The 26,917-nt window shown below is 37.7% G+C and overlaps 1 protein-coding gene across 4 annotated transcripts in view; it reads right to left on the bottom strand.

The window, feature by feature from the left end:
• Nucleotides 1–625: 625 nt before the first annotated feature.
• Nucleotides 626–26,917, bottom strand: part of HDAC4 (histone deacetylase 4) — a 142,121-nt gene continuing 115,829 nt past the window's right edge. For 2 of the 4 annotated variants that reach the window (XM_089252238.1, XM_089252237.1), the window contains exons 11-27: nucleotides 26,410–26,545; nucleotides 24,365–24,530; nucleotides 23,785–24,022; nucleotides 20,281–20,415; nucleotides 19,962–20,095; nucleotides 16,792–16,841; nucleotides 16,602–16,669; nucleotides 12,601–12,758; nucleotides 12,170–12,225; nucleotides 9,544–9,631; nucleotides 9,315–9,434; nucleotides 8,213–8,310; nucleotides 5,110–5,228; nucleotides 3,491–3,560; nucleotides 3,217–3,365; nucleotides 1,785–1,923; nucleotides 626–931 (exon numbers count right to left, since the gene is read on the bottom strand). In XM_089252238.1, the coding sequence (XP_089108364.1) occupies nucleotides 862–931; nucleotides 1,785–1,923; nucleotides 3,217–3,365; nucleotides 3,491–3,560; nucleotides 5,110–5,228; nucleotides 8,213–8,310; nucleotides 9,315–9,434; nucleotides 9,544–9,631; nucleotides 12,170–12,225; nucleotides 12,601–12,758; nucleotides 16,602–16,669; nucleotides 16,792–16,841; nucleotides 19,962–20,095; nucleotides 20,281–20,415; nucleotides 23,785–24,022; nucleotides 24,365–24,530; nucleotides 26,410–26,545 (1,994 nt within the window). In that variant the 3' untranslated portion in view covers nucleotides 626–861. The remainder of the gene's footprint in view (nucleotides 932–1,784; nucleotides 1,924–3,216; nucleotides 3,366–3,490; nucleotides 3,561–5,109; nucleotides 5,229–8,212; nucleotides 8,311–9,314; nucleotides 9,435–9,543; nucleotides 9,632–12,169; nucleotides 12,226–12,600; nucleotides 12,759–16,601; nucleotides 16,670–16,791; nucleotides 16,842–19,961; nucleotides 20,096–20,280; nucleotides 20,416–23,784; nucleotides 24,023–24,364; nucleotides 24,531–26,409; nucleotides 26,546–26,917) is intronic. The other 2 variants (XM_089252240.1, XM_089252239.1) reach the window with 1 other exon arrangement.

The following is a 26,917-nucleotide window of genomic DNA, read 5'->3' on the forward strand; positions in this document are numbered from 1 at the left end:
CGAAGCTTCAAACCGTTTATGCTACCTAGTGGCAGTTTTATAGCAATAAATTTATTTCAGCAGTGAATAATGGTCTTCACAGCACTATTAATATCAACTCTAACAGCAGAAAACATTCAGGTTTATATTGTCCCCGTTAATTATCAGAGTACTTAACCCAATCGCAACATCAAAATGAAACTCATATTTCCACCGTATTTTTCACTTTACATATACACATAACTGATATATTCTCTCAATCAATTTTCATTTCCAACAATCATATATATAAGCCTTTCTCTCACTCTCTTCAAATCGAAATATATATCTAACATATTTACATAATTCATCGATAAATCCTTTAAGTGAAAAGTAAATTTTCTTCCAACACTCAAATAATAATAAAAAGAAGGAACTTGAAATCGTAAATGCACTGAAAAATATGGAGAAAAGAAAATTTTTTCAGCAATAAAACTGATTTTCATGTACAATTTATACATAATGTTCTCTAAAGAAAATAAAAAGTTAGGATATCGCGATATATCTTTGGAATGCACCTTCACAAAAGAACAAACGTCGACTTTTCACAATTTTCTCATACCATTTTTTTTCATGAAGAAATCAGGAAATAAAACAACTCAATATTATGGCGGATTCTCTTCTTCCAAGGGGAAGAAAAAGGAAAATTTCACTTTTCTTCCCTTTATTTGCGAAAACAGAAAAAAAAAGTGAAAAATGATATGATTATGAATAAAAACATGATGTCGATCATGTAAAACATGTCTATAGCACTACTTTGTGCGAATGTTCACAGCATCAACACAGTCGGGCTCTTTTTATGTGTTCACTTCATTTTCTTCTCATCATTCTTTATTGAAAACATTATTTCTCCGAATCTTCTTCCATTGGTTCTTCAGTATCTTCTTCAGCTACTGGAGAGGTTTCAGGTTTCCTAAAATGACAAATAATTTATGAAATCAGCAAGAACTAGATTTTCTTTATTATAACATTATGTTAATGGACAAACAATTGATTTAAACAATTATTTCTGTTTTTGGTATCAGATTATTAGAAACTGGAAAAACCGCGAGACACCCAGGCTCTGTGGCAAGAACAAACGTAAGCTCTTCACGCCCCCATTGAGTGGCAAAAGAGCCTGGACATTATGGAAATATAGGGTAAAATATGTATTACGTTTCTATGACGATTTCATGAAGTCATTGGGAAGGCCTTAGATGAAGTCATTGGGAAAATTCAACTACCAGAGAAGCCATTGGATGGATCATTAGCAGCTGTGGTATTTATGTTGTGTCTTAAACAAACATCCTATGTCGAGATTCCAGAGGGATGGATAGAAGTTATAAGAAACAGTCGTGTAAAACCATCTCCTTTCATAGTGATTGACTGTAAACAAGAAATGTTTAAAGCTTGGACAGAGTTTTTAAAGCCAAGCCTATGTACCAGAAAAAATGGCCACTGCCAATAAGGCCAATCAGATGCCTTCATGTAAGTAGTTCTACATCACGTTTAGTGTACCACCGTTCCAGTTTCTTTGGTAGTTACACCAGCCGCGAAGCTACTGTTAAAAACAAGCAAAAAGGGAGAAAGGGCCATCAACAAGAGAAAGAACAACTTTTTTTTCACTGAATGATTATGCATAATATATATATATATATATTGGTATAAATGTGATGAATCTGGAGATTATGCATAATATATATATATATATTATGCATAATCTCCAGATTCATCACATTTATACCAAATTTATATTTATTATATAAAAAACAAAACCTTCAACTTACTGGACATGGCAATGAGGTACTGCTACTGACAGCGATGCCAGTGCTGTCACTGTTTCGACCTCCTTCTCTTTGTGATTAACCTCGAGTATAGACATCCCTATCGTATGTGCAAATCTCTTTATGCATGGCCAGTGCGTTCCTGCAAAAAGACAAAAAAATTTGTATATTTTCAAACAATGTCACTGATGGATTTATACTGGTGTTTGGCATATCTGTGTATAAAACTAAGAATCTGAACTAGTATAAAAAAGTTGATAAACTTTGTAAACTTTTACATCAGTTAAGATCAACGGTTGTGAGCAGAATCCTTGCACTCAATCATTTTTCACTTAATTGGCCTAATTTTGACAGGAGAAGGACATGAAAGTAGAAGAAAGATTGTGACATGGTTCCAATCAAGGAGAGGAATGAACTGGGTAGTCGAAGTTGACCCTAAGACATTTAATGAGGCATTGCAAAAGGGAAACTTTTGTCTTGGATGGATGCAGTGCACTGTTTGTGAGTATTTGAAGCCGCTACAGTGCTTTTGATGTGGTGGGTATGGATAAATAGCTAAAAAATGTTCGAGAAAGGAGATTTGTAGAAACTTTGATGGTGAAGATCACAAGGAGGCTTCTTGTAAGGAGAAGACAAAATGCAGTAACTGTCACCCACTTAATGTGTCGAGAAAGTTGAACTTGCAGACAGGACATAGGAACAGCTCTAATAGGTGTGGTGTGTTCTTACGTGAACTAAGAAGATTGAAAGTAAACATTAACTATGAGGTATAGGGGGATGGTTGGTAGACTTGTATATAATGTAAATATGTTCACTGTATACTAACTCAATGTATGTAGGCCTATGTTATTAACAGACTTCCTCTCTAATGGAATGTAACTTGTGGAGTTATTATAAATTTCTGTTAAATTTAAATAGAATAAAGGCGCTTGGGGAAACCAAGTCAAGAGGAGGAGAAATGTAGATTAGGGGAGAGAGGGGTTGTCCTTTAGATTAGTTTTATTTGATCTATAAAGACGAAAGCGCCTTCTGGCCTTTTGGCTGGGCAGGCTTAAGGCTTACTATAGCGTCCTCCGGTCTACAGGATTGAACCGCATATCTTACGGGATCGGACGGGGTTATTGCTCAGCTTATACATAACATAGCTAACAGGAACTTACTCCCTGCCACTGTCATTGATTCACCCACAGCATTTATAATTTCAAATACTTTTTAACATTTTTCAGTCACCATCAATTGCATTCTCACATATAGGCTTTGGCCAACATTATTGTATAAATAAATAAATTGGAATGTTTGATACATGCTAAAATATTTGAAGGAACTGTGACCTAGGTGCGCAGGCCATCAGAGCGACCACAGCATTGTAGCACAGAATCTTTGAAAAACTTATTTGCAGCTGAATGTGCCTCGAACAAATAAATACAATACAAACCTTGAATGGAAATAGTTTTTTGTAGAACATCAATAGCTGATTGACAAGGATTTCTTTTGGCTTCTTCTTCCTTGAATGGTGGAACTTCTTCCCCAAGTAGTGCAGCCACACACTGTTGGGTGCATTCACATATCGATGGCAAATCGTACCTTTAAGCAACAAAAAAATTCTGTGTGATATTCCTCTCAACATGGTGTCAGTAAGAAATTTCATTTTTCAAACATAGAATTTTTGATCAAATACAAAAACAGTGAATCTACAGAGTGGAACATACCCTCCTTCCAACGCCATTACGACTTTACCCTTAGCAAAACTGAGAAGTTGTTTAGTCATGTGACCGAAACCTAAAATGCAGAAAAATCATGTATAAAAACTTTCATATTTTCTAAATTTAAATCTGATTTCCAAAAAAAAGTCAATTAAACAAGTTGCTCAATCAAATATTCAAAGGTATGCTACCAAGCCCTGATGGGTGTCAAAATAATTCAAAAATACAACGAATGCCCATACCATATGATTATAATAGATAGGGTTTCAGGGTACGTTTTCAAGAAGTTTCCAGGGTGGATTTTTTCCTGGGGTGGGGGAGGGGGAAGCAATAACAAAAACACAAAGGCCTCTAATGCAGTGCTTCTTAAACTTTTTTGTGTGCCTGTGGCTCCCTTTGGACCATATTTTTTTCCTATGCCCCCCCCCACCCCGTCTTATCCAGGGACCCCCCTCCTCATAAAAGAGTAAGGCCCTTCTTATTATTGAATTGATTTTTTGAACAAACTGATATTGACAAAGAATTTCATAAGTAAGGTCAGCCCCCCCCCCCCGATTCAGTGAGGGTTTTGTTTTGGGGGGGAAGGGATGTTCTACACAGTGTCATCTGGGCTCTCGGGCAAAAAGAACAGCTTAAGTATTTACTTATTCTCACAGATCATGGTACCAGAGCTCATCGTGTAGGTTCCCGAACTGATAAAATAGCTATACCTAGATTGGCCCATGTTCAAAGATGGTCCTCTGGCTCTATGCAGGGCCGTTTTAGCAGCATCGGTGGCCTCCCCTACCTTTCTGGGAATACTTGTGTACAAATTTACATACATTCTATAAAAAAATTGTATCAAATCTCGTTATAGTGAAGCCTACCTACACAAGGCTCAGTGCTGCGCCTGAGTGGTTGCATATGTTGGGACAGCATTGACCATGTCCCCCCCCCCATAGGGGCGGCTGACAGGGCTCTAGCCCTGGGGCCCAGGACAGTTCTCATCATTTTTTCCTTTTTCACGCTATAAATTAACTACAGAAGGAGCCCGTGAAAAACCTAACCGGGGTGCCTGCAAAAGATTTCAGCCTAGGGCCCCGCTCCAGGATGTGGGGGCCATGGCATTGGCTCTATGGACACTTCCACTTCATTTGGAAGCAGTCACATTTTTCCTCCGCCACACTGTACTTGAAGCTTAATTTCTTCATATCAGATTTTATTTCCCAATACTTTGTGGGCCCCTTAGCAGCCTGTCATGCAGGGCGTCATGGGCCCCAGGCCAATTGGTTTTTCTTAGGCCCTACCTGAAAAATTCTCAAAAATTTCAATTAGTTCTCATTTTTGTGAGGCTCCCTCTTCTCTTGAGGTGCGCAGGTGGGCCCCTGCGTTAAGACGGCACTGCTGTTATGGCTCACCCCCCCCCCCTCAACTTGATTTTCACCGGTGGCCCCTAGGAGTATCTCAGGACTGCAAGTGGGCCATATGGAACCAGGTTGAAAAACGCTGTGCTAATGCACTGCAAGGCAACTGAACATTGCCCTGGTGAGCCCATACATCAAGACCTTCACGTCTCCAGAGCCCCATTAATCTAACCTTCAATGTGAATCTCATTTGCCCATTCATAAAATATAGGTCTGACATACATGCAGGTGAAACTCTGTATCCTCCCAGGGGCGCAGGATGACCATGTGCTGCATCAAAGCCAGCTGCAACTAGTATAATCTCTGGATCAAAATCTCTGATAACGGGTAGGACTATCGATCTGCAAAAAACCAAAAAAAAGGAAGAATATATCTTTTGAAGAAAAAAAAACAGTTTAATTGATTGTAAATTATTCTAAATATGAATAAATTTGTTTGAGTAAAAATAAAACGGCCACACATTTATGGCCAGCAATCAAGTCATATATTTCGAAAATTCACCAGAGATTCAAAGTAGAAAGTGATGGGAATTAGTTATTTTGATTACAGAATTTGATAATATGGATATTACGGAAAATTTGATAATATGGATATTACGGAAAATTTGATAAATTGGTTACCATGCATAATAGTTGGTTATAATGTATAATTACCAATCTTGATAAGTTTGGTAAATTTATCACTTCAACCAGAGATTATGCCCATACCCAAGTGTACTCCAATTTATATGCATAATACCAAAGTGTCATTGGTAAATTTGATAAATGCTAAAAAATTATCGCTTTCATAGGTGACTATCTATAATGCCCGGTGCTGCCCGGGTTTTCTTCAATTACTGGGAGGATTGAAAAAGTGATAAACCATTATAAAGGCATAAACATGTCTGAAACATATTGCTAGGGAACAACGATAACCAAAGTAAACATTACGAAAGTGATTGGTGAGGCCCAGGAACCATTGTTGCCCAACAGTTTTTTGTCCATTTTGGGCACTCGTCCAGCTCTAACGAACTTTTAAAGTAGCCTATCATTCAATCCGGGCCCTGTTTGATATACATGCAAAATTTGGTGACAATCAATCTAAAATTGTAGATTTTTATAGAGAACACGCACGCAGACAGAATCAATTTTATATACGTAGATTGTACATGACACTCAAGTGTTGTTGGTAAATTTTATAAATACTTGAAATTTATGTGTATTATTTGTATTGTATTTAATATGTTTTTCATTTGTTTAATGAGAGTTCAGTTTTTTAGGGTATAATCATAATCTTTGTTTGATATGAGTTTGTTGTAATCAAAGTCATACTAATGATAGCCTTCAAGCCTGAAATGCCAAATTTCATTGATACATTTGTTAGGGCTTGTATGGGTTCTAGAAAATTGTTGAAAATCATATTTTGCCACCATCCATAATGCTTCCTGCCATGCTGCTTTGGCCCCATTTCGGCTGACACCAAATGAAATCGTTGAGGATTTCATTTAACTAATGGAAACAAACCATAAAGTAAGCACTATTATGGACTGATGTACTATTTCAGAAGGTGAAATTATCTACTTCGTCGCACATCTCTTGGCAATTTTGATGAATGGACTTCTGCATTAAGGCATGTAATGTCATTTGCGGGAGTGCGGAATTCACTATTTTGCCACTCAGGCCATTTCTGATGAAATATGGCAAAATATAAAATAGTATTCTTCTACAATGGTATATTGGTCTCTGGTGGTATTTACTTTATGGTTCACTTGTTTTCACTGGGTAAGAAAAATCAGCAAGATATGAATTTCTATCATCAGTTGGGGCGAAAGCAGCATTGCAGGTGGCATTACGAATGGGTGCAAGAGATGACATGCAGCAATGCTTCTGGAAGCTGTACAAGCTCTAGCATTATCAGCCATAATTTATTCAAGATGAAAATTTTCATATCAAGTCTTTACTACTTACTATTATATAAAAGGATCCAAAAGTCATGTCCACATGGGTGGATGCAGGGGGGAGAGCGGAGTTGGGCATTCGCCCCCCCCCCTCTTTATACACCTCTGTGATTCAGCCTTCCCCCTTTGAGGAGCCTTTTTCCGCTTATGAATGTTATGTCCATGTTAGGGTAAATGTGTTAAATCCGGTTATTATGCATAATTGATGACCATTTTGGTAAGTTTGATAAATTTATCACTTTTTACCAGCGATATTGCATAATATCCAAGTATCATTGTTAAACATGATAAATCATACTAAATTCATCACGTTTGTCAGTTATTATGCATAATCACCATTTTATATTGGTAAATATGATAAATCGGTCCCATTATCATGATAAGTTTTATTATTTAGATGACTGTACTTGTGGCCCAGAGTCTGAACTGAATGTAATGAACTCTGAGTTAACAAATTTTTCCGAACATCCCAGAAATAGCTTCCATAATGAATTCCCACTTGATAAATTTTATGATCGTACCCTGACATACTGAACTCCTGTTTAACAAATTTTCTGATTCAGTGAATTGTTAAAAGTTTTTGTACGTATGCAATCAAACATCCAATAAAATAAACTCCTATTTAAGGAATTCTAGGGGTTGACCTCTCTCATACAAACAACCTTCAAACACCAAAAAAGCTAACTTTCATCAGACAATGGCTGTGAAAACTTCATCAGTTAAAAATGCATCATTATCAAAGGAGATCATTTTGAAGATGAATGAATGAATGCCAGAACTTTGCCACTGGACTTATCCTGTTGCAGAGATCTCTTATAGCCCAGCTTTATGGCAGAGTCTGGACATTCTGAAGATACAGTAAAACCTCTCTTTTGCAGACATCGGTGGGACAAAAAAAAAAAATTGTCTGTATAAGAGGGATGCCCATTAATCAGGGGTTTTAAAAGTATACTTTTATTATACACATGTAAATCATTATAAAAGATTAAAAGAGGGGTGACCGCATATGAGGGGTTTTACTGGAATTGTGCATTAGTATGTTAAACTGTTTGAGGTAAGGCATAATAAGGCAACAAACAGCAAGTCCCAAAACTTTCAGATCACACACATGCACTTTTAAATCCTACTATATTAACAATCATACACATGCTTCTTGTAAATCATTCCTCTGAGTGATGGCATGAATAGCAGAGCATGTTGGAAAGTGTTATGATGGTAAGCCTCACAGATATGGTATGGTTTATGCCTGAGATGTGCGTTCAACATGTTCAGAGAAAATGCTGCCATCTAACTTTTAAATCTGATGAAATGTTAAATTTTTGTAAATTTTTTTGCGTTGTTAGTTTGCGTGATACATATCATTTAGTTTTTATTGCATGTGTGTCTTACCTGAAAGCAGCCATGTACTCAGCATCGCCCAAAGGTGATGAAAGCGAACCTGTCCAAGCAATGTTGATGTTGAATCCTATGCCATCCTCAATTCCAACCTGTAAAATTAATTGAAAAATAGCTACAGTGAAATTCCCATGATAATGACTATTTTTTTATAGCAAACTATTCATTGATTTAAGAAATTTCTGCACCAATAATGCTCATTACATTAGATTTCATCTATATAATGATAATTTACTCTATTCGAAAACAATGTTCCTCTCCGCTATTGCTATGAAGGTTTCGACAGCTGGTTGATGCGAAGATAAATATAAAAAAGAAAATTCAACTGGCTTTGCAGGGTACCGAACTCATGTCCTCTCACTTGCTAAGTGAGTGCCCTAGTGACTGCACTGAACAGGGCCCTACATGGACAGACAGGCCTTAAAGCAAAAGCTTTGATTTCTCGAAAATTTTCTTTCCTGGATTTACCTTTGCATCAATCAGCGGTTGAAACCTTTTTACTAATAGCAGAGAGTGATATCATCTTCGGATAAGTCGCCATCTAATGGCATTGTCAGAAATTGTGAGCTTTGGCCTGAGTTAGGTCTGGCTGCCCATGTATGGCCCCGTTCAGCAGCATACGCAAGCTCTAAGGAAAGAGAATTTGTTGGCTTTGTAGTCTAGTGGTCTGGGGGCACTCACCCAGCAAGTGAAAGAATGTGGGTTCGATTCCCCATAAGGCCAGATGAATTCTATTTTCTGGATTGATCTTTGCATGAACTAGGGGTGAAAACCTTTGTAATTTACCCTAGTTCCTTGAAAATCATTAAACAGGGGATTTCACCGTATAAGTCTACTACAGAATTGATTTCCATGAAACAGCATATTCTCATGTAGGAATTTTGTACATGAATGAAAGTTACGAAACATCAGCAAGAACATAAAAATTTTCTTTGAACAGTCCATACACTAATTTTAGTATTAATAAACTTATATCAACTTTTGTGACTGTGAATCATTCCATCTTCACCACCCCGAGCCAATCATCACCCCAAAATTAAATCAGCAAATAGGCAACCAAAATAAAATCGATAAGAAATGAAAATAAAATATGAACCTCTTCTGGAGCTCCAGTCCCCGGGAAGAAGTTTCCATCATCGTGGCGATGAAGGGAAATGTACAAGACGTTAGGATTGGCATAAAACATTTGCTGAAGTCCATTGCCATGGTGAACATCCTGTGCAAAAAAAAATTAAATAATTATTATCACACAAAAATTTAAATCGTTATTTAAAAAAAAAAAAACCTACTTAATTAATCCAGGGAAATGTCTTGTTCAAACATACCCAGTCCAGAATTAGAATTTTCTCAATCTTCAATCTCTGCTGTAGCTGCTTCGCTGCAATGGCCAGTGAATTGAAGAAACAAAAGCCCCTGTCAACAAAACAAAAAAAATTACACACACACAGATATATATATATATATATAATTTTTTTACAGAGAATTTTATTTCATCTCAGATTCAATTGACAATTGATGATGGATGTAAAATATCAGATTACATGGCATAGGTGCTTCATTTACTTCCCATACAATATTGTTCTATTGTTCATGTTGTATGAAGGATGCGGTCATTTATGCAAACATTTTTAAGACAACATTTTACTTTCACATATTAAATTTATTCCGATTAATAATAATTCTATATACACAAACTAGGAGGAGAGCATGCGTGTTTGTCTCCGGTTCTCTGAAGGGACTCTCCTTCTGCCAGTTTGGTCTTGGCGACCTTCATGTAATTGGCAATTGCCACAATTGCATTCGTCTTCTGACAAGTGCTCGAACAATTTTCTCTCTACTGTCATCTAATTTTGAATGCAAAAGCGGACTCTGCCTACTGGTAGCTGATTAATAGGAAGGGGGGAGAAGAGGGGGAGGAAACGTGTTATCACACAAAGCTCTCTGCACAGAGCTAGCTAGACTTGGGATTACAAAAATGAGAGGGTTTTAAGAAGAAATCTCTCTCTCTGGAATGCATCTCTAAGAGTTAATTACAAACATCTGTAGTTATGGCGTGTGGTTACTATTCTTTTTACAAATTGATCAACAACAGCTGTTTTGACTCTAGTTATTAAACTTTTTTCAACACTAGAAGCGCCCGTTGAGGTCATTTTGACCCTTTTTTCTAATTTCCCGTGTTATCTCAACACACAATAGAACATCGAAGCTGGTATTTTTTTACTTTTCTGAAATTACGTCAGGGAATACTGTGACAAATTTTTATATTTCTGTTAATTATTAAATTTAATAATCATAGGAATACCTAGAACAGCCAACGGGGGTCATTTCGACCCCCATAAGAAAAACGATGGATTTTGAAGTAAATATCTGTAGAAGATTTGTGAAACACGTATTGGGGACCACCTGTGTTCGAAGAAAAAATGTCACACAATTGGTACAGTGAAATCATGAAATATCTTAAGAATTGATGTCCAAAACGTCAGAACTGACTGCCTCGCTACTAACAGATTTGCTCTAGCTTCAGACATTTGGTGCAAGCTGACGGGAAACCAGTTATTAGTGCATAGTCCTGGACCAAAAATAGCCATTGATGAGCAATCGTTGCCATGTAAATAACGATACAAATTAATCCAATACAGGGCAAATAAGCAGCCACAAGTTTGGCATCAAGTTCTGATTAGCAACAGTTGTGATATGACTTGAATGGCTATCCGTATGTGGGCAAAGATAAATAGAAAACAATCAATGCACAATCTAAAGTCCGGACGCACTGTCACAACTGACAATTATTTCACTTCTATGAAGAAAACCACAATTGCACGTGGTACTTCAATGCCACAATATTGTCCTGTTGCACTGAGAAATGCAAACAACACACCCATGATATATAGGTGCAAGAGCGAAAAGAATGTCACAATTCTTAGCACCTTGCACATGAATGTGTCTGCAGATAACAGGGCGAAAAAAACAAAAAAACTGAACACTGTGAAACTGCCTTTTATTACAATATCACTAAATGTGGCACAGATGTAGCAGATGAGATGCAACAAGATGCTTTACAAGATGCCGAACTTATAGGTGATCTGTTCATGTATTTTACTACATCCTTGGCATTGTCACACTTCAAGCTTACATAATTTTTAAGGAATCCTCAAGCTCCACAGTTTCATGCAGATGATTTCTTTTTGTGTTGGTGTTTTGCGCAACAAATGCCCTCCAATTATCGAACACACCAAAAAACGAAATGAATGTGCCTTCAACTGTGAAAGAGACACAGTAAGATTTCTGACAGCTGCAAAGGATGCTAGAAACCCCAATTTGTAGCAAATGTGTTGCTGTCACTGTCAAGCCCGCATAGTGCTCAACTTATGGTGATGTCTAATGAACTTTAGAACATATTGTGGGTTCATTCATAGTTCATGTTCACGAGAATGATTTCACTTTGAGACACATACTAATTTATAATATGTGGTGAGTCATATTGCCATTTTTTGCTCTATTATGACTTGCACTCAAGCAAAAGCACATTGTGAAACTGAATATTATACAGTCAGGACTCGGTAGAACATCACCTCTAGACAGCAAATAAAAATGACTGCATTGTGATTTAATAATGAGTAAAACTTTTTGACAATTATTCTAGAAGAACTTTCGAATACTGGCCGTTATATGTGGGGTGACATTAAAATAGGTCGACGTTATAACGAGGTCTTACTGTATGTTGTCATTTCAACACCATTCATCAAACAAACAACAGTTGCTTTTAATAGCGATTTAATTACTTATGGGGGGGGGGGTCAAGTTGACCCCCAACAGCAGCTTTAGGTGAGTCTAAAATCTAGCTGTTCTAGTGTTAAACAAGTAATTTTTTTTGAGGTACACAGAAATTTGAATTTCTTCGCATACAAGAACAATTATCAGATTATCAATGAATCATTAAACAGAACTCACATAGCTTGTTGATGCTCTGCATGATGTCCCGGAGGTCTAACAACAGCAAAGCCGTTCTGAAAACAAAAGAAAAACAATGTTGTTAATTTATTAAAGACATTATGCAATACTCACATAACATATTCAACTTTTCGAATGAAACCCAGAATCCAGTTATGTATGTCAATAGAATTGACACACAAAAAAAATCATACCCAGATGCCGATGAATTGAATTATGAGATAAATACAATTTAATATTGCTTACGATTTCGGCTATCTATAGTGTTAAAGCAAATTTGAATGATGGTAAATGTTTTTGTTTCATTATCTTCCCATCAGATGATGTTGTTTCTTTACACACACATATATTGGATGATAAAATGCACTTTAGCTTTGGCCAAATCCTAATATTTAACACGAATAATAAATCAATCATAAAATAAAACCAACCTTAATTTCACCAGTAGCAACTTTAAACGCAAGCTCTATAACACATCCGGTAGCCATTCTTGCAGCACTGGCAGTGTGCAACTCATTCCAAGTGGTGTCAGAATCCACACCTATGCCACCACATGGGAGCATCATGAAATTCTTTATAGGAAGATCAGCTGCAAAAAAAGAAACAGCAATCAGGAACGGAACTCCCATGCAAAGAATTATTGTGTTGCTCATACAATTGGCCGCAACTAGATACTTTGTCAGCAGGTGCCCTGTGCAATGTAGAAGGAGCAGTAAAAGAGTGAATTAGACACCCCCCCCCCCCAGTCTGGTGCTTGAAATGCCAGATCCACCTGTTCTGCTCCAGTTGCAGCCCTGCTCATAAAAATAAGTAGATTCATTCACAAAAACTGATATGACCCGATTTACATTGTCTTATCCTAAAAATACATTTCTTCAATTAAAACTCACTTTGAGCAAAGCTTAAAAGCTTTAAATGTCATGTTCTCAAAAGGGAAATTTTTCAATGCAAGAGTCACAGTAAAGACAAATAGATAAAAAAAAATGGGGGTGACCATATGACCTGCATATATATTTTCAAGTCTATCTCTGCCTATGCTTTACATACAAATACAAATACAAATACAACGCCACAACAGGCAAATTGCCCAACGAGGTGGCTGACTTAAGAACATCATGGATCCCCGAGCCCCTACCTACTACTGCTACACCACATCCCCCCCCCCGCGGAACCCCCCAACGAATCGGTACATGCGGGAATGTGCGTGTACGTGTAGTGCAACCTGACGTAAAGTTTGTTTCTGTGTAATGCTTGTTATGTGTAGTGCTGTCATCTGCCCCCAGTTTTACTAACTATGAGTGAAGTGTTATGGTTGAATGATTTACCGTTGTAGGACTGTTGCTCTCTGTGGCGAGACTTTTTAACGGGGAGATCGGCTCGCATTTGCGCCTTGAAGTTGGGAACCACAGAAAACCAACTTCAGCCGACCACCACTGTGGGGTTCGAACCCGGATTCTCGCATCACGAGTCCGGCACTATAACCACTCGACCACCACAGCGGCGACATGAAATTTAAAGATTTTTGTGTGTGTGTGTGTGTGTTTTCTCTATAAAAACCTACAATTTTAGATCGATCGTCGCCAAATTTCACATATATACTAAACAAGGCCCAGATTGAATGATATGCTACTTTAAAAGTTTGTCAAAGCCGGCAAATGTCCGAAATTGGTGAGAAACCAGGCCCACCATTTGGGGGGGTCAGGGGCAAGGCCGTAGCGAGGGGGGCTGCCCCCCCCCCCCCCGAAATGTGAGAAAATGACCGACAAAAGGGAAAAAGATGGCCAAATCCATTGTTCTGTCACTTTGGTCCCTCCCCGAAATGAAAGTGGTCCCCCCCCCGAACGAAATTTCTGGCTACGCCCCTGGTCAGGGGGGCTTTGAAAATACACTAAAAAAATGGTATATATATATATATACAAATATATATATATAATTATAAATACATTGAGTACATGTTCTTTGCCCCCTCCCCCCCCCCCGGAAAAAGTTGAAATGACGGCCCTGTGTGTGTGAGAAACCGTCAGGCAACAATGGTTACCGGGCCTCAACAATCATTTTTGGCATGTTTACTTTGGTTACCCTGGTTCCCTAGCAATATGTTTCAGACATGTATATGCCTTTACAATGGTTTGTAACTTCTTTAATGCTGCAAAATATTATGTATCGTAGTTCACACACATTCCTTCATAATGTTTTGTCACTTTTTCAATTCTCCCAGTAATTGAAGAAAACTCGAATAGCAGCAGGTATTATAGCTAATTGCTTATAAATTACATAAAATAAATGATAATTATGACTGAATAAAATATTCATCACATATTTTTCATGTTCAACATTCTTTCATGAAAAACGTTTTAGTTTGCTCATGGCCCCCACAAGGGGTGGGCTGACAAGCAGGGGCGTAGCCAGAAATTTCGTTCGGGGAGGGGGACCACTTTCATTTTGGGGGGGGGGGACCAGTGATAGAACAATAGATTTGGCCCCATCTTTTTCCCTTTTTCGGTCATTTTCTCACATTTCGGGAGGGGGCAGACCCCCAAGTCCCCCCCCCCCCCCCGCTATGCTCTTGCTGACAAGGCTCCTGGGGCCCGGGAATATTTTCTTTTTTGTTTTTGTTTTTTCACGCTATAAATTTATCACAAAGGGACCCGTAAAAGATCCCAGCCTAGAGGCCCTGCTTTAGGATGTGGAGGCCATGAGTTCGCTATGCAGATTTGTAATGTTTCTTTATTATATAGAAGACAGATGGCAACACTGGTATAACACAAAACAAGCATAACTCTGACAACATAAATGCATTAGGGCTATGCTATACACATACACAACATGTTCCTGTGTGTAACTAATTCGTTAGAAATTCCTCAGAAGAATGTTTAAGAGGTACGTGTATGGCAAAGTAGTGGTATTTCTTTATTTTGCCCCAAAAATGTAATTTCAGCCATAACGTGTCACTTTTTTGGCATGAATTGGTGCTGTTGTCATAAAGTACAATCGAATACGGTCATTAGATTTCACAAAAATCTTAGTTGTCTTATTTCTTAAACAATTTAACAGTGGAAACATTTATTTTTACTTAGGCCATAGGTGTCAGCAGGTTTGGGTGGAGGGGCCACCAAGAATTTCATGCACAGAATTTTCAGTTTCTTAATCTTGAAAAGGCATTTTAAATTAATAGAAATTATAATATATGAAATTATGATACTTAAATTATTTTACAATAACAATTAAGAATATTTCCGGTTTTTGATCATCTTGGAATGGGCATGCCCGCCCCCGTGCCCCTCCCTGCATATGCCTCTGGGTCTTGGAAAGCATTGCTGACATAAGTCTGGTATCACTGTATTTATATCATCTCTCTTATGCCAGAGACATACATGAATGTGCAAAAATTTTTGCTTTTTGGGTTTATCAGCTAGTTGGATCACTTATTTTACCAGAACTGAACTATTTTATCAGAAACGGGCATGCGTATGCCTTATTCAAACACATTACAAAACATTTTAGAAAAATAACATCCATTGAGTGACATGGGTAGAGTAAACATTCAAACGTCATTTCCCAAACATTGGAAATTTGAGCATTCATATTTTTGGCCCACAGGGGATGATATGTTTTGTCCTTATAATATATGTTATGGTAAATGTCATCATATACTAGACTCATTTGGAATTTTTTCACATTTATAAAATTTACCAGTTACACTAGAGTATTTATGTATAGTCACAGGATAAAGGCAATAAATTGCAAGTATTTATCAAATTTATCAATGATAGTTGGTTATTATGCGTAATTGCCGATAAAAGTGACAATCTCTTCTGTCCCACCTGGTGGGTATTTGCTGAAGTTAAGAGAGATGGGCTACTAATGCCTCTACTTCAGCGCTTCACACCACAGTGCATGAAATAAGGATGGCAGGGTCATGTCTCCAGTGGTGTAGATGGTAGCATGCTTGCCCGAAATGCAAGAGGGCCTGGGGTTCGAGTCCCGACGGAGACCAGATGACTTTTCTTTCCGAGTTCACCTCGGCATAAAATCCAGAAAATATTTGTTTCCTTGATATATTTGGCTCAAAAAAAGGCCACCTATCTCTCTGAAAGTGATGTTTTCAGTGTTTGTCAAATTTACCAACAACACTTGGGTATTATGCATATTTGCCGGGAAGAGTGATAAATTCATCAAAACGATTGGTAAGTATGCATATTAACTGATTGCTATGTATAATAACAGATTTATCACATTTACCGTAACATATTATTCTGTTCACAAAAACAAACAATTTTTTCCATTCGGAATGTTTTGCAATGCAGATTGCAACATAGGATTGGCATAAAGATGCTGGTCCACAAATGTTGGCATGCAATATCATCCAAAATAATTTTTAAATGCTTTAAGAAAAATATTCTCCATGGCGTATGTCAAATACATTTCTTACCCAGTTTGTTGACATCCAACTTCTGCCGATTCAATGGATTGGTTCCAAACAATAGGGTATATGCTTCACTAGAAGAGATAATCATTGTTCCAGTTATTTCAATAACTGCCATTCACACTATGAAAAAAACATTTTAGATTGTTTGGGTAGATGATTTCACTCTCATTACTCGTAGTGAAATCGGACATACCTATGGCATGACTGAATCTCCTCCAGCGTGGCTTTCCGAGATCTCACCCTCTGAAAAAAGAAGAGAAATATTAGACATTTGATTTCTTAGCATATGGGCGAATATGCAGCTTTATAAATGAAAACCTTCAAATATTTGCCAGAAAAAGCTTGCGGAATGCTCAGAATTAATTCTGAATAGTTGAAATGCAATTTAATTAGTATACATCTTAATATTACACAATAAATGAAGGAAAGACACTTTTTCTGGATATGATGCCGAGGTGAGCTCTCAACACATCTTGATTTTCAGGTCTTCTGATAGCCACAACACACGTGCATACTCATATTGTCATATTCATGTTGCTCACCGAATAAGGTGCTAAGCAAGATGACATTGGTGATCCCTAATTGTATATATTCCCCACACAATACATCTATTTTGTATATTTTCATTAAATCCACCGGAGCGAGTGAACAACTCAACCCAATAAAACTGATGCTGTTTTCTAGTCCACAAGTTATCAAACCCATTTGCTCACCAATAAGGTGTTAAGCGAGAGAGATGACTTGCTACGATGGATTCTTTTATTTCACAATAAGATTCTCATTTCTTTTTCTTTTTGTATCCTGTGTATATATAATATGGCAAGTGTAAGATAACAGATGAGATGGCATGGGGGGGGGGGGGCCTCAATTTCTTTTAAAACATACCTCCACCCTAATATGTGTACATTCATCCGTCTTAACTAAACCCCGAAACTTTTCTCCAACTCCCAATCCCATCTTGTCTGTAATCACTAGAGCCCGGATTATATGCAAATGCATATGTGCATATGCATTTGCATATTTTGTCCTTTTTTAGTATTAATGCATATAAATGCATAAAATCAAAGTATTTTCAGAATAAGTGCATATTTTTTATGGTTTATTTAAGCTTGATCACTTTTTTTAAAATCTCGAATGTAGCCGATACGCATATTGGTTGTATTTTTCAAGTTTTATAAAAGTACTTTATCAAACTTTTATAGTGTAATCCCGATATGTGTGCACTAAGAAATAGAAAATATTCGTTTTTAAAAACGTCTTTTTCTGCATGATTTTTAATGCATATTTTCTCGGTTTTGATACATATCCTGGAATTTTTTTAATTTTCCAGATATGTTTTTTATGCACATTTTTGGGATTTTCCACATTTTTCGCAATTTTCATTGAGTATTTTGGTATTTTTAATTGCATATTCTGGCATTTTTGGTGCATATTTTGGTATTTTTAGTGCATTTTAGTGCATGACAGTTTTAAGTGCATGACAGTTTTAAGTGCATATTTACATATTTTTAGAGCATATTTCGCCACTTTTTTAGTGCATATAATCCGGGCTTTAGTAATCACAAAATTTGTTAATCGCAACAGTACCCAATTGTCCGGGGGAAAATATGTTGTAAAAATTTTGTACGTTTTTTTTTTTGACACAAAATAAAGTGTTCCAGACTCTGCCACGAAGCTGGGCTGGAAGAGATCTCGGCAACGGAATAAGTCCAGTGGCAAAGTTCTGCCGTTCATTCATCCAGTTCTTATGATAGCGGCAATTTATCTCTGGATTCTATTACAACCCGAAAGTTCTCGAATGATTCTGGAAGACTATATAACATCATTATAGACAGCAGGTCATCAAGGATTGTAACATTCATATCTATCAATTTGTCTAGAGTGACCATAAATGTATTAAGATGCTCCCTTGCACCATCTTTCTCTTGCGTCTTGAATAGTATAGATTTCTTTAACAAAGTTGCTTTTCTTGCAGGACCAGAACTTTGATAGATTACCTTTTAGCGTATCTCATACATCTTTGGATGTAGCACAATTTTTTACTTGTTTCAGTTCTGTAGGGCTGATGATAAGCAATAATGATCAGATCTTGCCTCCAGATCTTTTTCAAGCCATTTTTGTCTCTCCTCCTCATCTTCAGCTGGTTCTTCGATTTTCCCATTCACATAATCCCAGTTTACTTTTAATCAGTAAAGCCTGAACTTTCCAGGTATCATAATTTTCTTTAGTTAGTGGCTGTATATGATAACTTGAAACTCTAGCGGCTTCCATTTTTCTAATATATTCATTCACAGGAGAATTCATGCAGACTCACTAACTTGAGCACAGGGCATCATAACTGCAATCAATTTTATCAAGACAGCGAAAGACAAAGATACAACAAAAAAAAGTAAACAAAAAAGGCATGTTGCCACACACAAGAAACATAATTTGCACTCTGAGGGGTGCACTAGATTATTTGAAATACTATGGGGACTACTAGATTACCAGCAGATAGTTCTTGGAGATAGTTGATTTTTGTTCAAAAAACACAAAGGACAAGCCAAGGGTAGTTCAAGCAATATTGGAGAGTGTAGGGCAATTCAATTATTTGAAAACATGTCGCGGGCCACTTAATTGAGTGATCTGAAGCAGTGCCACAGGTTACATAAGCGATCTACAAATATGCTGCTGCAGGTCAATTAAGTGCTATGAGCAGTTACTTAAGTGCTCTGGAACTGTGCCACAGTAATCTCAAAATATGCTCCAAGTTATTCAAGGAATTTCAAAATGTGCCATTGGCACTTAACTGATGTGCAAGAGCACTGCGGATCACTTGAGTGATGTGTAAATGTGCTGTGGGTTGCTTAAGTACTCTAGAACTGTGCTGCGGTGATCTGGCCATGGGTCACCAGTGTGATCTGTGTGAAGGTTGATAGTAGTTTATCAACGCTTAGTTTATTTTCATAAAATTATATTTGAAGTCATGGACCACAACAGATGACTCAGAGGGCCACATTTGGCCTGCGGGCCATGGGTTGGGTATCTATGACATAGGCGTTGCAAGCTTTTTGGCAGATAGGTAAAAAAATAATATGGTCACACAGTTGATGCATGTATGTAGTAATTCTTAAGGTATGTTATAAGGTTGTTTTCCTAGACAACCTTTTACAAGGTTGACAACCTCACAAGACAACGTTTTAACCTTTTACAAAGTTAGATTCATTGAGACCCATTCATTTTAGCATAAACTTAATGTGGCGACAATTTCACAACAACTTCATAGAGAGAACAAAACTCTGAACACGCACATTGGCTGCAGCATATGGAATATCAAATTGCAAAAGAAACCTTAAACAAGAGCCTCGAAATGAGCTTTCTTACCTCACACCTAGCAGCCAATCCAGTTTCTTGGAGCCTGGCCCAGACACTCTGGAGGCGTCCACCATGCTCTGGATGATGGGAATTGTTACCGCATACACACTGATGCTTCAACATTAAACTATCATACACCAAGCCTGTCGGTAAAAATAGAGTAAAAATTAAGCACACAATAATAAAGTTCACTTAAAAGAGTTTCATCACATCGTTTACCAAACGGCACTTGGCCTGGAAAACAAATTTTTTCTTTGTTAACTTTATATTCCTGAAACAAAACTATGATCAAGCACATAGAAATTTTCCAGCAATCATAGCAAAATACCTGTAGTGAATGTGTGCTGAGAAACAGGAACTGTGTTCTCTTGTGGGCTACCAGTAGGACTCAGAGCGACTAATGGACTTGACAATGCTCGAGACAGAGGACGAGCTATGTGATGCCTAGTCATAAGTGTAGGACCTAGGAGGAAATGAAAGAAATTGAGCAACAATGTTAAACAGCGCTATTAAATCTGAATAAAATTCCTGAAGCTGTGTATTAGTCATTCCGCAATACGTAGTTTTTATATGATCACCTGAAAATCAATTCTGAATCTCTGACCTTGCATTGACATAATAATGGTCTACATTTTAACAAATTATTTATATGCTGCAAACAATAACTAAATCAATTTCCATATTTGTCTCTAATACCGTTTTCCCCCTTCTATATCTGATTTCGACCAATAATTGAGGAGTTAATTAATGGCTCAGAACTGATGAAACTTTGAAATTAATAAATGAAGTGCAGTCAAACCTCGCTACAATGATACTATATATAACGATAAATCCCTCTTCAATGGTAATTTTTCTAATCTTGTTTAGTCTTTTTTCAAACCTATCGTCCAATGCAGTGGTTCTCAACCTTTTTTGACTCACAGAGTCTTTTCTGGTCTATAATTTCTATGGCGGAGCCCTGTAGACCTATCTTTTATTCATTCATCAAAGTTACTGATTTATTTATGTTATTTGAAATATTTGTTGTTGGTTTTTTTTTCAAATTTTCTGCAGTACTAACAATGGCGACTTAGAACAGATATGAAAAACAGCATATGAATTTGGTAGCGCATGTGTGATGTGATGATAATATTCCCTCTCGATATAACAATATTTTTCTGGGTCAGAAAAGTTACATCAAGGTTTCACTGTAATTCCAGAGTTAATTCAGATTTGGAATAAAATGAAAATTCAGATATTAATGAAAGAATCAATTTCAAAATTAGTGAAGACGTAAATCCAGAATCAACACCAGAGATCTGCCCAGACTTTTTTGTAGAGTCCCGTTTTTGTGAAAATTATCCTTTTTTTCCCCCTCAAAATCTATAACTCTTTTCACAAAAATAAGTAATTTTGTGGGAAGCGAAATAATCTTGTTCATTATTTATCACAAAAGAAACGAAATGCCAAATTTTGGTATCATTAATTTGTATTTTGTGAAAGTCCATTTTTCAGTTCCAGAATTGTGTGAAGGGTCAGTTTTTCATATCCAGAATTATGTGGAGGGTCCAGAAAATGGACGCAAATTTTGGCTGGACAGACCCTTGAACATTGTAGTCTTCTATTTCGTGAGACATCTGAAACTAAAATATAAAGGGTGAGAATTGAATAATTCAGCTTATTTAAGAGTTTTAACCACTATTCGATACAAAACATATTCATGTTCAAAACAACGAAACATGCATTCACCAACGATGCAGACGGTAGCATAGCCCATGATGGGGTTAAAACTGCCCCGCTAGGATTTCATCATGAACTCATTTCAACATGTATGCACAACTGCACACAAGCTGCCATCCTCATGAGTTTTTTTAATGTATGCAGCTCTTGCATATTTAAAGTCCAGCATACTGTGGGAATCCTCTTTGCAAGGGGGGAAAGTATGAAAATTTTGCAAATATACAAGAATCGTCTCGAAACTTTAAAATGCAAACGTTTCACACCTCATCAGGTGAAGTAAGAGAGACACCTCAAATGTCTCTAGGCTGTTTGTTACCAAGCCTCTTTCTCAACTGCTGTAACAATCACTGTAATTCACAAAGTTTCATCACAGCATAAGATACTTATATACGTCATTACATGATTAATATACATGTAAAATGTTGATCTCTCAAAATGAATTTAAGTGCCCGTAGGGCTTGTAACAGATCGGTAAAACTGGTATAATGGAATCGGTAAAATTAACCAAATTGATTTAAAACTGACGAAAAACATTTTTAATCATCATCGGATTTCAAGTCCCATATAAAGTAAGATAGCTTTTAACAGTATGAGAGGAATCAAACATTCGAGAAAATAGAATTTCATTAGCTATGAATGCAGTAAGTTTCGAAGTTTTTTTAACATTCTGCCACTGTAACTTTATAGAAAAAATTTTCCAGCTTTTACGACAGTAAAAGGCAACACTTTTGTAGAGAGAGCCTGGAGACATCAATAACGAAAATAAATTGTTGTTCTCAGCTGTACACGTGAATGTACACGCTCTGCAAAACTTGATTTTCCATTACACAGAACTCTTTCCACAATCAAAAATTTTTCTCTAAGTGGGAAAATGCATAAACGCACTTAACCAAAAAAAAAAAACTTAACAAAATGCTTTGATTCAGACCAAAACCAAACATAAACAAGATTAGAAAATTAATATTTAATGGGTCCAAAGGCAATCATGAAGATCAGCGGCAAAGTCTGGGATGCTATTAAATATAATTTCACCTCGAGGGCTTGAAGGAGATCCAATTACTTAAAGTGTAATTCAATGGTAAAAATAGTTGTTTCCATTCCTCCCTTCCCAACACCCAACCCCACCTCTCGAAAAATTTTCATTTCTTACATACTTTAAGCTGGCAACCGACTGAAAGTATTCAAATGCGCATTAACTTTATTTGTCAAAGTAACATTGCATAAAAAGTGATAAACACTGTAAATTAATTATTCACGAGTTTGAAATTTTCATTGGAGAAAAACATTCTTTTTTTTTCTTCTGGGAGAAAAGCCGCAGGAACTTCAAAGAGTATAAGCACCAGAACACGTGTGAGGGTATTTGAGCCCCCTGCTTCACCTCAAATAATTTTTGTGAGGTGGCCGGCAGGGCATATTTAAAGTAGGGGGATTAGCATGCAATAGTCCAGAGCAGAGAGTTCAGAGGCGGGTGCAAATTTCAGGAATGAGTGGTCAAGAAAATTAGTAGAATGGGAGAAAGGCAGCAAAATTTGTATAGCCCACAGCAGGGCCGTAACTAGAAATATTGTTATTTTACCACTCGAAGAAAACATGATTTTGCTGCATAAAATCTGAATAAATTTGCTTAAAATTCAGTAATTTTATAGCGTTTTATAGTTCCCACCAAAAGTTTGCAGCCCATTAAATTTTTCCGTCCGGGGCAATTGCCCTCCACCTTCTGGTTCAGGCCTTGGCCCACAGGCAGTGAACCTATAAATCTGTCCCTGCCTAGGGAGCAAAGGACTAGGTCAGTGACCAAAATAGTTACCTAGAGAGTACATGAGCATGTATGTGAGTGACCTAGAGAGCAACAGACCAGGTCAGTGAACAACCAAGAGTGACCTAGAGCAGTGTTTCTCAAGGCCATGGCCTAAAACAGCCCTACATGAACACATTCACATCAAATCTTGAAGTTTATCTGTGAAAATCTCCAAGTGGGGGGGGGGGGCCTTTATATCAATTTTTTTTTTTCAATTCTGCGAGTGTTCTTTCTTCCACAGGCTACATACAGAAAATTACAGTACACTCAAAGCAACTTTTACAGTAAGAAAAACAAACAAATTCACTAACTCACCATCTCCGATATGCAATGTATGTCTTGAAATAAGCTCCCTCTGGTGATAAGGTATTTCCCTCTCAGTATGCTGCCTTGACGAGTCAAGATCTTTAGTCCTTCCATCTGTGAGGTCTATAACTTCCGGCTGGCCAGACTCCTCCTTCATTTCTTGTGCCATGGCTGCCTCAGTCTCTTCCTCGACGTTCTCTACCTGATTTTTGCTGCTGGCTCTCGTTAATACTGTCTGCCTGATGTGCTGAAGGGCCAGCACAAAATAAAGAAGAGTTGGTATCTCTGTACTTGCCTTAGGAAATACCATTTCCATCAGTGGCGTCAGAACCAGGGGTGCTGTGGGTGCTCAAGCACCCACCATGATTTATGATATGGGTCTGAGCACCCACTGAATTGATTCAGGAATCAAATTTTCCTATGTAAAGATAAAGACGAGCACCCACAAGTTCCAAACATTTCAGACTCCACTGATTTCCATGATTCAATGAATAAAACAGTTGCAATCATCTGATTCATTGAATTTCAAGTTCAAATGAACAGTATTTAATGCAGTTCATATCAATTAATTTTGTTTTCCTAACCTTACCTGTTTCAGAAGATTGTGTTGCGTCTGCTGGTCACAAAGTAATCTCTTTTCACGAACGAATTGCTCATTCTGTTGCTGAGTGAGAAGAAGACCTTGCGGCTGTAGCATCGGATGTCCTAAGGGCAGAGGTGCTGATTGGGTTCTTCCCAAAGGACGATGGATTGTTCTGAAGAGATCAAATTAATTAATTTATGTTGATTAATTTATCTAAATTATAATTTTTTATAAAAAAACCAAATACAGGACTAATTATCCATAATTGTAGCACCCTCTTTCAAAGCTGCTTACAGCCGAAACCAGTCATCAGAAAATCATAAAATTTTGTGGATGACTTAATAAAGGCATGGGAATTTCTTCTTCAGTGAGAAATGAAATTAGTTCCAAATATTGACCGCCAGATGGCGTTTTACTTTGAAAACCTGTATAATACATGTAGGGGCAGGGTAGGCAGAAAACCTGTAATATACAGTAATACACAATTTTCCGCCTCTGCAAACACGTCAGTGCCCCCCCCCCCACACACACACACACACAATCTTTATGCAAGACGGAGCTCCTTCAAACATTGCAGGGTATGTTAAGAATGTTCATAAAAGCCATTTTACAGAAGAAACCGGCACTTTCCTGATGCGTGGCCTTCCAGATCCTCAGACCTCAATCCATGTGATTTTGGCTTTGAGAGCATTTGAAACATCAAGGGATGTGGTGTATCCGGGTGGCAGATTATAAGGGGCAGCAACCTAAGCTTCTTGCGTAGACATGTGGATTTAAAAATTTTTTTGGAGTAAATAAAAATTCACACGACACTACATGCTGTCGCTATCTTGAGCCATAGCTTGACAACCAAAATGTTGAGAAAACTTGAGGGAATAGATGAGGCCTGATGCAGTAGTACCAGAAACAAAAATGAACTCTATCCAACTGGGCAAATGAGCATTTTAGTTTAACCACAGCCACCACATTTTGCAGCTGCGGCACCCCATGGCTGGGATCTTTGGTGAGCTCCCCAGGTCAGATTTTTTTACGAGCTACTTTATAGCAAATTTAAAGTGTGAAAGACAGAATGATGGGAATCATCTCAGGGCCTCTGGGCTGGAGCCCTGTCAGGCCCCCCCCCCCCCCAGTAATTTTTTGGGATTGGTGAAATAAGGGCGAAGAAAGAATTTGGGTTCTCACTTGTCCAGGACTTGGAACAGCAGAGACCCCTCACACTCCCCTAGTTTCTGCCCTGGGCACCTTGGAGTAGATATTTTGCTGTTAATAAGGTTCAACTCTATTGAAAAAATTTAGATTAATTAAAAAGTCAATCCTAAAAGGAAGGAAAATATGATGGCTCATCAATAAGAACTGTAACGTGGAAAAGGTTACATGGCATAACTAAGAACAATAAAATAATTCTGGACCAAAAAAAAGGGACAGTTTCTTTAAATGCAGGACGTATGGTCAAGTACATTTTTATCTAACCATTTTGTGGGGCTTAAGATGGGTAAAAAAATCCGATGTCTTCTCAAAGTCCTCTTAGCTGAAGCCCTTTCAGTCTCCCACCAAGGTCTTCGGTCTTCGTAGGGGCTGTACGAGATTTTGCACCAAGGCAGCAGATGATCTAGAGCAGTGATTCCCAGCGTGGGCGATGGAATGTTCCACGGGGACGGTAGAAGCTACGGATTTAACATAGGATCCTATGGGTTAGATTGCGTTGGGGGGGGGGGGCGATGGAACAAAAAAGGTTGAGAAACTGTAATCTAGAGCTACCCCGGTAGTACACCCCCTATTTCATGGAATGTCTCATTGATCTGGACTAACTTACTTAGGAATCAATTCCCTAATAGTTTTCATGCCTTGCTCAACATAGAAGAACATCTGCGTAAACATATTAACATCGGTTATGGCCCTCCACATACTGTGGTAGGGCCCCACTATAGTGAATTTACAGTGTGAAAAAAAATGATAAGAATCATTGCAGGCTTCCAGGGTGGAGCCCTGTCAGCCTCACCTTTGTGAGGGAGGGGGTGGCCGTGACATGAGCAAATGTAAATGTTACTCACCTATGTATCCGAGCATGAGCAACTTGAGCATCTGTTATAGAAGTACCAGGATATCCTCGGTGTAGATTCGAAAGCAGAGGGGACTGATGCTGAAGATAACCTGGACTTGTTGGTGGAGTGAAATCACCATCAACAACTGTTAAAATGAGAAAAAAATGTATGAAATAAATATTCATGTGAAAATGAAAAATATATGCAGGGGGGGGGGGAGTGAAAGCCCTCTTAACGGCCAAATAATAATTTATCAAGAAAAATCCTATTTAGAATAAAGCACGCATTTTGAACCCCTTGCTGAACAGTCACCCTTATCATTCATGGTAGCGTGATGCCTGGCCGTAACTAGGATTTTGCCCTCCCCCCACAATTTCGAAATTCAATAATTTTGTGGCAATTCCCCCCCGGTTGATGCCCCCGGCTTGGTGCATTGAATGGAGACGGTGCAGTTTCCATTCACCTTCAGCAAATACAGCCCAGATGGCGACAGTAGAGAAAGATTCTACTTTTCTGG

Source organism: Pholcus phalangioides, unplaced genomic scaffold (genome assembly GCF_987345545.1).
Source record: "Pholcus phalangioides strain wild (caught in Gottingen) unplaced genomic scaffold, Ppha-v1.0 ptg000028l_1, whole genome shotgun sequence".
In the NCBI taxonomy this organism is placed as follows: domain Eukaryota; kingdom Metazoa; phylum Arthropoda; class Arachnida; order Araneae; family Pholcidae; genus Pholcus; species Pholcus phalangioides.